The sequence below is a fragment of the Octodon degus genome, unplaced genomic scaffold (assembly GCF_000260255.1).
Source record: "Octodon degus isolate 3935 unplaced genomic scaffold, OctDeg1.0 scaffold00093, whole genome shotgun sequence".
Taxonomy (NCBI): Eukaryota; Metazoa; Chordata; class Mammalia; order Rodentia; family Octodontidae; genus Octodon; species Octodon degus.
Genome location: NW_004524669.1, coordinates 4597489 through 4608343, shown reverse-complemented (window position 1 = coordinate 4608343; position 10855 = coordinate 4597489). Strand labels below are relative to the sequence as shown.

The 10855-nt window shown below is 48.8% G+C and overlaps 1 protein-coding gene across 2 annotated transcripts in view; it reads left to right on the top strand.

The window, feature by feature from the left end:
- The window catches only part of Krt84 (keratin 84), an 8080-nt gene extending 6351 nt beyond the window's left edge, over nt 1-1729 (top strand). For both annotated transcript variants that reach the window (XM_004637849.1, XM_023722729.1), the window contains 2 exons: nt 305-336; nt 1407-1729. In XM_004637849.1, coding sequence (XP_004637906.1) covers nt 305-336; nt 1407-1729 — 355 coding nt within the window. The remainder of the gene's footprint in view (nt 1-304; nt 337-1406) is intronic.
- The last annotated feature ends 9126 nt before the right edge of the window (nt 1730-10855 follow it).

The following is a 10855-nucleotide window of genomic DNA, read 5'->3' as shown; positions in this document are numbered from 1 at the left end:
AAAAAAAAAAAAAAAAAAAAAAAAAACAGTGTCTTGCTAAGATGCCCAGGCTGACCTTGAACTTGTGATTCTCCTGACTCAGCCTTCTAGGTAGTTGGATTACACCTGGCAGCCCTCCAGTATTTTAATTCATAATTTAGGTGTGTACTCTAAGAATGTGTCATTTTCCAAAGCCTCCTGAACATGTGTGCAGCCAGGGCTAAGAACTTCTGGTCCACTGTTTCACTCAAACAAAAAAGGTTTTTTTAAAGCCAGTATGCTTGGAGTGAGGACAATACCCAAGAACATTTCTTTCTCCCTCCAGGATCTGCGAAGGTGTTGGACCAGTAAACATATGTGAGTAACTTAAGTCTTTTCCTTTTTACATTTCTCTGTCCTTAAATTTTCCCCTAAACTCGTACTGGGGTCAGGAGGCTTCTGCAGTGGTATCAGGTCAGAGGTGCAGGGACCACCTGTCCCCTGGACTGGGAGCTTGTCATCCCTGAACCTGGGAGCTCTGCAGATCAAAGGAGTCCCAGCACATGCACGGTAAGAGACAGCCCTAGAGAAGAATCAGCCTTTTGGATCTGAGGAGCCTCCTCTTTCAAGGGATCTATCCCAGAGACTTAGAAAAAATGAAATGGTTGGACCAAAGCGGTCTCTCGCCCCCTGGTGGCAGTGATGAGTTAAGTAGATGTCGCCCTCCAGCAGATTTTCAAAGTAGATTTTCAAAATATCGGTTGTGCCCAAAGCTTGCAGGATACAGCCGGCACTGCAGGGTGGAGCAAATTCAGCTCCTGCTCTCTAAGGCTCAATCTTCCTGAGACAGTGCGTTTAGTCACTGCTATCCTAATCCTAGAAAGGCCTCAGAGGGAAGGAGCAAGCTTAGGGACATCAGCTTGATTCACTCAGAGAAAAGACAGGATGTGCTGGAAGTCACAAGGCTAGGCAGAACCCAAACCCAGGTGGCAAGAAGAACTCCAGTAAGAGGAGAGGACAAAAAAGAGTGCACCATGCAGGCGGGAGCTTATCTGAGCAAGGGTTGGTTGGTCCCACTCTGTGCAGAGGTCAAGACAGCGGAGCCACCAGTGGATCCGGAGAGAGCTAACAAAGAGCTTACGTCAGAAGGGTTTCTTGCGTGCTGGCCCATGGAACAGAAAGCACAGTATCATGGAAGAGTAGTCACATGGCTTTGTGGAGGCTGCTGCCTCAGCAGCCTGCATGATCAACCCGCCACCTGCCTCCCACAACTCAGCCCACTATAGATAAATGACAGTTAAGATATGGACATATGCAAACATGAGGGGAATCAGCTGAACTCCTCCACTTTAACTTGGGTCTTCGGTTTTAGTGGTGGTATAGCCTTTGGGCCACCCAAGTAGGAGAAGGAAAAGCTGACACTGACTCCCTGGTCTTCTTCTACACAGCTGTGAGCAGCTCCCGGGGCGGCGTGGTCTGTGGGCCTGAGCCATTGCTCTCCAGCTCCACACTCTCCCGTGGTGTCACCTACCTGGGAGGCGGCAGCAGCAGCAGCGGCATCCACAGCACCGGAGGGGGCCTGACTTCCGGCAGCTTGAGCCTAGGTGGGGTCCGAGGTGGCTCCGTGATTGTGGATGAGGCCTGCGTGCCCAGTGTCCCCTGTCCACTGCCCACCGAGGGTGGCTTCAGTAGCTGCAGCAGTGGCCGGGGCAACCGCAGCTCCAGCGTCCGCTTCTCATCCACCACCACCTCCCACCGGGCCAGGTACTGAGAGTCAAGCCTCAGACAGCCACTGCCCAGAGAAGAACCAGCTAAATGTCCCCTGCTTCTGTCCCCTGAGGTGTGTGGACTTTGGATCTGACAGGCTTCTGGCCAGTCCTCCTGCCAGGATGCTGTCCAGTGCTTTCCCCAGGTACTGCTGTGCCTGGGCCAGGCCCTTTTGGAGAGTGTTTCTCCTGGTCGATGTTCTAACTACAGCCAGACTGGCTTCTCCCTGACTCCCAACTTCCTTCACTGGGATCGCTGCTCACCCTCCCCCCCACGGCCTCCAGACAAGCAGAGTTTGTGCAGCTACAGGAAGCAGCACTCCTGGGGAGAGAAGGAACCATCCCGAGCACACGGCATGCATTCCATCACCACAGCCACCTTGCCTCGGAGTAATGGGAAGGAGGCACTGCAGGCATGCCCTTGGCCCACAGCCTCTAGCTCCTTTCTCTTTCCTTCCCCAGAGGGAGACATTCTTTCTTTCTCTTCCTGGCCCCAAAGGACCCACCGTCCTTGGAGTCCAGGGATCCCTCGGTGCCCTAGTGGTTCTTCTCCCAGGCCTCATATGTGGCCATCTTGCTCTCTGTGTTGCCAGTTTCCCTTCTCCTAAGGCGGGTGGAGAGGTGGCCTCCTGACACACTTTTCCTCTGCCCCGTAGCACAGCAGGGTTTGTGTATGCCATTTCCAGGGAGGCTTGGGGTGAGTAGGCGCCTGTTTGTACTTCTCTTGCATATCTGGGTTTTCAATAAACTTGCAAAGCTCACCTGCCAAGCACTGTGGCCCCTCCTTCCGGACTGCGCTGGGGATGAGGACACCACCATCTCACCCTATGAGGACTCACTAAGCGAAGGCAGAGGCTAAGGTCCCAGGCGGGGGAAGGCACTGAGGAAAGAGGCCACGGGCCCTTCCAGCAAGGGGCTCACAGTTCCTCGAGGCAGGGAAATGTGGAGCAAGCAGGTGCCACAGAGCCTGCTGAAAGCAGGTGCCACAGAGCCTGCTGCTCTCCAGGCCTTACCTTACGCCTCAGGGAGCCCTCTCTTGATCCAGGAGAAACCCTGCCACCTGTTCCCAAGGCCCATCCCCTTCCTGGCCCTGAGAGACCCCTGAGGGCCCACCTGGACTTTCTGGCCTTCTCCTGCTTAGAGCCCTCAGTGGCTCCCTGTTGCCTTCCAGAAGTAGCCCAAATACTTCAACATGGCATCCAAGTCTTATATGATCTGCTCACACACTTCCACCCTCTGCCACCCCGTCTATGCACCCCACTTCGTCTGTCATCTTTTATTCATTCACTCAGCAAACACCTGATAAGTACCTACTACCTGTTAGCCATGATGCTGGGAACATAATTGGGAACATGATTCAATCCTTGTCCTCGAAGAGCTTCCAGTCCAGTCTGATAGGTACACAAGCAATTAGGGCTTGATATGCAAAATGCATGGTTAAGAGGCCCAACACAGACTTGGGGCATCATTAAAAGCTTCCTGAATGATGTACTGTCTTAGCAGAGATGTGAAAAATGATGAATCAGCCATACTTAGAAGGAAGAAGTGTCCCAAGCAGAGGTCATGATGTGTGCAAAAACCAAGAGGTTATAGAATCGCCTAGAGTTGGGTATGCTCATACCAGAGGGCAAGACATAGCCCAAATGGGACTCTACCAAGCCAGGTCAGAACCAGCCCCGTGGACACAGGTCTACGAGGGCACACAGACATCTCTTGGCAGGAACTATATGCTGCAGCCTCCCCAGGTTGGCTTCTCAGAGAGTAGGAAAACATCTTTCATCCTCATGTGTTCTTCCCCACCCCTACTCCATGCTGCACCCCAAGGAGGGAGAGGTGCCCTGCGCACAGCTGCAAACCTGGCCCCAGGTGCAGCTGCTGTCTGCCCTCCTGCGTCCCAGTGGCTCCTGATGTCCCAGTTCACTCCCACGTGCATCTGTCCTGGGCCAGTGATCAGTTCATTGCCTGAGCTCCAAGCTCACCCTCAGCCCCACCTCTGTGAAAATGGATCTGATACCCTAAAATCACTTCCTTTGCCAACTGGCACAATAGGAAGCTTTGTCGGCAAGAATGTCAACAGGCGTTGAAGAGACACTGCTCTGCCTGATTTTGTTTATTTTTCAAAATCCTCAAGTAGGGGCTGGAGAGATGGCTCAGTGGTCTAAAGCACCTACTTAGAACAAGCTTAGCAAAGCATCAGGGACTGCGGTTCGATCCCCCAGCCCCACATGCCAGCCAGCCCCGCCCCCTGGTGGGCTGAGCTGGCCCCACACACACACCACACACTCACTCTCTCTCTCTCTCTCTCTCTCTCTCTCTCTAATAAATAAATAAATAAATAAATAAATAAACAAAATCCTCAAGTAGCTGCCCTTGAATTTTCTAGAGTTTCTAGTGATACTCAGTGAGAGGAGGGGCTCCCTCAGCAAGCCTCTTTTGGTCTCTCCAGCATCAGGTGCCCAAATCACAGAGGGCTTATGTAGCATCTGGCCAGAACCAGCACCTTCTTGGCAGTTTCAAAGCCAAGTGCTTCCAACACTTCTTTGTGAAAATCCTCCCCCAGTTCCCAAAAAAGTTGATTTCCGGTTGGCCTGGGTGGATGACGTCCAGTGAGTTCTGCTACTCGGGCATCTGATGGGAAGAGCTGCGCTCTTTCCCAGGAGTTCTGACTCCCAGCATGGCTTCCCTAAGGTCTTCCACCACAGCACCATGAGGAGCAGCTGGTCCTTACACCTGCTGCTGCTATACATCTTAGGGTTCTCTTCTCACTAGCCAGTCCCTCACATTGCTACATAAAGTGTGCATCTCTAATGTTACTGTATTAAGCATCCCCTGTTCTGCTCACTACATGGTGCTATCCTTGGCCCACCTGGACTCAGACTGACTCCTCCAGTCTGCATAGAGTTGCTCCCAGCTCTTGATACTGAGAGCAAATTGTCTGCCTTGAGCCCCACGCTCCAGCCACTGGGCTCCTTCTCTCATCTCTCCACCCTCCCCACAGTGCTCTCACAGTCAGTCCATGGCTTGAAACGCCATCCACATGCTGACAGCCCCAGTCCAGACCATACATTAGCCCCAGGCCTGTGTGTATACCTTGCTCGTTGACATCTCCAGGCAGTGTCTAGTGGATGCTGCAAACTAAGTCCACGGAAACACACTCCTCGTCTTCCTCCTTCCTCTCCAGGATGCCCACACACACACATGACGGCAACCCCACTAAGCTGATAAAGCCAAAATGCCTTGGAGCCCCCTTTCATCCCTCTCTCATACCCCCATATTTGATTCATCAGTAAACCTTGTCACCTTGGCCTTCAGGTAATACCTAGAACCTAACCATCTCACCACTTTTACCACTATCAGAGGCCCAAAGTGCACCATTCTTGACCGGACTACTGTCTTAACCTCCTGAGTGGCCTCCGCTTCTCCTCCTGCCCTCCTTCAGTCAGCCCTTAAAAAAAGCCAAGAGTGGTCCAGTTAAAACAAAGTTGAGGGGTTGGGAGTAAAATTCAAAGGAAAATACATTATCTGCATATGTGAAGCCCTGAGTTCAATCCTCAGCATGTGGGCCTGTGGGTGCATGCACGTACACACACACACACACACACACACACACACACACACACACAGTGACTTCCAATTCATCCATGATAGAGTAACCCTATCATAATGCCTCTTTGGAAAAGTGACCAGGGCCTGTGTCTCCTCTGTGCTCTGTAGCCATGAGCTGAGGGTGGGTCCCAGCTACAATGCTTATGAAGTGTCAGAATAGGCAGCTAAAACTCTCATGGAAAATCCACCTTTCCGCCAAGCAGAATGAGGGAAGGGGGCTTTTGTGGGCCAGAAAACACAGCAAGGGAGGCTCTTATCCTCCTGTTCTCTCTCAGCTTTGTCCTAAAGGCAAGTCTGAGTGTGGGGCCATGCAGTAGCAATGATATGATTAAAACTTCAGGACGGAATGGCTGGAGAGATAGCTCAGTGGACTAAGCCCCTGCTTAGGCAAGCACGAGGACCAGGGTTCTATCCCTAGCACCACATGCTGTGATGGCCCTGTCCCCAGGTGTACTGAGCCTGGCACCAAGTCTGGGTATGGTAATGCACACCTGTAATCCCAGTGCTGGGGAAGCTAAAAACAGGAGGATCACCACAAGTCTGAGCTGCGTAGTGAGACCTTGTACCAAATACACTAACTGCAGGAGATAGCTGCTGTTTCTCACGTGAGGAGCCAAGGCCTCATGCATGCTAGGTAAGCACTGCAACCCTGAGAGACACTGTAGCCCCATAAATACTGAATTCTATTCAAGAATATCATTCAGGGCTGGGAACAAAGCTCAGCAGCACAAGTGCCTGCCTGGCAAGCACAAGGTTCCGAGTTCAATCTGGGGTACTAAATATAGATAGGAGAGAGAGAGAGAGAGAGAGAGAGAGAGAGAGAGAGAGAGAGAGAGAGAGATTTCAGAGGCAAAGACAAAAAAAAAGACATTCTCAAATGAAAGAAAGCTAGGAGATTCTGTTACCTGCAGACCTGCTCTGAAAAGTCTGAGCTGTTTGAAAAAGAAGGAAGAGGATACCAGAAAGGAACATGCAACTCCAAGGATAAAAGGAGAGCAGAGGAACCATAAATACCTGGATAAACAGAAAATGCTAGCTTGCTTCTTATATTCATTAAAATATATGACTACTGAAAACAAAAATTATCACTTCACCAAATGGGCTTTCAAGGTATGCAGATGTGTTATGTACGATCTTTATAATGAAGGGAAGAAGGACATGTTCTTAGGATGTTAGCTCTATGTAGACCCTGAAAGATGAGATCTTGTACATCTTACCTCAGGAATAGCCACTAAAAAATAAGAGATATACTCAAAAATCAATAGAAGAGTTAAAGGAATGTTTTTTAAATATTCAAATAATCCAAGAAGGTATGAAAGGAGCAATAGAGAAACAAAATCAGAAAGGCTATGAAGAAAATAATAGTAGACATCAATAAAGCCAGACTAATAATTACCTGGGATGTAGATGGCTCAAGGGCGCCATTACAGAGGAGAGACATTCTCCATTGCATCACACTTCACCTATGCCCGCACTCAGGCCTTGGGCGGCTAAACAGAAGGAGGGGTCGTCCGGCCCTGCCCCGGTGCCCATCACCCCCATGCTTCTCTGCCTGTGATGTAATCTGAGCAACCCTCTTGTCTATTCTGGAAAGTGTAAAAATATCTTCTACTTCAGGGAGTTGGAGTGGCAATGACACTCGCTGCACACCTACTTGGAGTGACTGTATGCAGCCTGGCACACAGTAGGTGTCTAATAAATGCTTGTTCGTATTCGGAAGGTGGCTGTGGGGGTGCTCCCATTTTATTACTAGCGGGTAAAGGCTGCAGTCAGCACCCTAACTTCCCCAGCCCAGCACCATCCACACATGGGTACAGGAGTCCAACTGCTCCCAACCTCTGCTGTCCCTGACACTGCAAGGGCTCTGCCAGGGCTCTCATGGAGCTTTGCTGCCCTCTGCTGGCCACTAACTTTGGAAAAGAAGGTGCAGATTTTTCAAAGTAAGCTAAAAGTAGGACCGGGCAGCATGACGTGGGGAGGGGAACAGCAAGATTAATGTCTTCAACTTTTTTTCCACTGAAATTGTATTTAGGATGCAAACATTACAAGCATTTGTCACAGACACATATATGTGTACAGATAGCAACTGCCCACAGTGAATGCAATCATTAGTATAAACATGTACTAATAAAAATTGAATTTTTTAAAAGAAATCCATCTCCTATCACAGCCTAGCAAGCCTTGTTCTCGTCCTTCTGCATTTCTGTCAGTCTGTGTTTCCAAAGGTGCTCAAAAACCACAGTCTTCAAGCAAGAAAGAGCCATAGGAGAAGGTGCTAACTCCTGTGATTGGGGCCATGGCTTCCCACAACACAGTAATTTCTGCCGAACCTCAAATACCTATAGACTCTGAGACATGCATTAATTTAGACACGCATATATTCAATCAGCAAATATTTACCAAGTAGCAGCTTTATTCCCAATGCTGTTAGGTAGTTATGCTTTGTCCATGAACAAAATAGACAAGCTGGAGTTTATTTGGGGTGAAAGGAGAGACAGACAATCACAGCTAAACAGAATAAATAAGTAAATTCTAGGGTTATTAGAAAGTTTTAAGTACCAGAGAATAAAGAAATACAACACAGCACAGTAAGCCAGATGGAGAAGACTTCCGGGGTCAGAAGGCAGGTTGCCATTTTCACAAGAAGGGTCAGAGAGGTGACACTGAACACAGACCCACAGGGGGCAGGAGTAAGCGATGTTCATGAGAAGGGGAGTGTGGCCGAAATGCCCGTCGCTGAGGAACAGATGGAAAGCATGTGGTATTTCTATACAGTGGAATATTACTCGGCTAAAAGATAAACCCGAAGGTTTTATAGGCAAAGGGATGCAGCTAGAGACCATACTCACAAGTGAAACACATCAGGTCCCCATGTGTAGACATCGTACTGTCGCCCTAGTACAAGAACCTGGAAAAGTAAATAAAATCTGAAAAGTACAATAGGTACTGTGAAAGGGAAAGAAACTGCCCAAAAGGAAAGAACAACTGGGATGAGGGAAAGGAGAAAAGAAAAAAGAAGGAAGGTAGAGAAAAAAGAAAATATATATATAGATATATGATAGCTAAAATAACCATACACTAATTTCTATTGGTTTATTGATCAAAACAGTTAATGGTTAATTTTTTTTTTACCACTTTTACATGCTTATATCTGGTAATCTGAACAATTACTTTGAAGGCAACAATATGCAATATAACAATTACTGTTGAATTCCTATCATCTTGTTTTTTGAAATTCTGTGTTATTTCTAATTTTTTATTTTTTGATTAAAAAATAGAAGGCCTAAAAATTTTTTTTTAGTTTTAAAAAATAAAGGGCCAGCCAAATAGCTCAGCGGATTAAAGCACCTGCAGACAGGGGCAGGGACAGGGGGTTCAAGCCCTGGCCTGCCATGCCGGCCCCACCCCCAGAGCCCACTGAGACTGCAACTGAGATTGGGCGTGGTGGCGTATGCCTGTAATCCCAGCTCTTGGGAAGCTGTAAACAGGCGGATCACTACAAATCCAATCTAATAGTGAGACCTGAACACCCTATAGACCCTTCCCTAAAAATACGGAGAGAAAAAAAAAGGCAGGGGTGCATCTGTTGTGACTGAGGAATAGCAAGGCTGCTGAGAGCAGGAGACCTGAGGAAAGAGAGCAAGTGAGAGGGCTAAAAACAGGGTAAAGCAGGGCAAGACCTCGCGCCCTGGCCTTGGAGCTCCTGATGAAGTGAGGAGTCACTGAGGTACTGCAGGAACCCAACTTCAGGTGTTACCAGGTCACTTTCTGCATTAGGAATGTGGTACACAGGCCTGGGGCAAGCCGCAAGAGATCAGTGTGACAGTCTGACCTATTCTATGTACCAGTACAGACATAAACAGACAGTCACCTTCAGCACCCACAACTTCACACCCATAGATTCAACCAAAGGCAGTGGAGGACAAATTGTGTCTGTACTATGCATTACAGATTTTTTTTCCTTGTTGTTAGCCTCTGACCAATACAGTGTACCAACTATAACACTAAGATTATACCAGGTATTATAAATAATCTAGAGGTGACTTAAAATATACAGAGGACTGTGTAAAGTATATGCAAATATTATGCCATTGCATACTAGGGACTAGAGCATATTTGGATTTTGGTATCCTAGGGGGAACTAGAACCAATCCTCCGTGGTTATCCAAACAATTTTATGGCTTTACATAGTTGTTTTGTTCCTAAGGGAAATGGTTCTACTACTAAAAATACAAGAATATTTTCAAAACCATGAATGCAGTCTAATCTGAAGTGAGAGGCTCTGTGTTGATCTACTCTGGCCCACAGTAGCCATGGGAACAGCAAAGCCATCAGGGAAACGGCTCACAGGCCACTGGGTGGACAGGGTTCCGAAGCTGTGCAGTTTCCTGGTTCTTAGTAAGGTAGCTGCAAGAAGAAAGGTGGGGCAGGCCAGGGAGCAGCTTGGGTGCCTGAGGAGGGGACAGTTGTTCATCCTGTTGCCCCTACTGTCCAACCTTCATTCCTCCCACGTAAGGTCTCTGAATCATACCCCAGCTTATAAAAACCAAGAGGTCATGCAGCTCAGAAGTCTCATGACGAGCCGAGGCCCAGCGTGGGCAGATGGTGTAGATCTGGCTGCACAATGAAAGTGTGGCCAGGAGAGCTGAAGGGCCAGGCCCACTTCCAACCAGCTGTGTGGGCAGGCACCAAGGCCCTGCTCGGAATAGGCCTTGTTTGTGAGAAGCCTTCAGGCTTGACTCAAGGCAGCACGCCAGCCAGGAGGGCTTGTAAAAAAGCCCAGACAGATACAAATACAAAACAGGGAAGGTCAATACCCAGCTCTAAGGGCAAAGAGAGGAGAATGAAGGAGGCATCAGAGCTCTCCTACCTGGTGACACACCTAAGAAGTCTTTCTGGAAGCAAGGACTTTGATTAGTACAGAAGTAGAAGGGAAGGAGATAGTGAGCCTGTTGTGGGAAAAGCAAGCTAACCCAAGACACTCCAGCATGAACCAAACCAAGGAGGAGGACAGGTCAGCCCTGTGTGGGCTGAGGTGCGTGGTACAGCCTCAGCAATCCAGGCTTGTGCTCTGCGGAGTGGAGCAGGCCCAGAGAGAGTCTTAGAAGTCACAGGGACTCAGGGCGAACAGGGAAACTCTCTCCCAATTAGCTCTTGGGGACTCCTGGAAGTGGCTTCCTGGGAGCATTTTAAATTATGGAGAGTCATGGATTCCTGAGTAGACATTCTGATAGTGGGTGATGACTCCAGAGGTGTAGGACCAGCAGGGGACAGGAACAGAAAGTGATGAATGACAGCACCTAAGATGAAAGGGCAGGGAAGATCATTGGGAGTTACCAGAGAAGCCCTAAAGAGGGTATTTCATGAGACACCAGGGAGGAGAAATCACAGCCTCCTGCAGACTAGTTCACAAAGGACTGTTCTGGAACATTCCAGGCAAAGGTGTGACTGGGGAGAAGGCTTAGAGGTAAAGAAGAGGTGCAGTGCAGGAAATTAACAGGGTGCAGGTGGCCAATGAGTGAGAA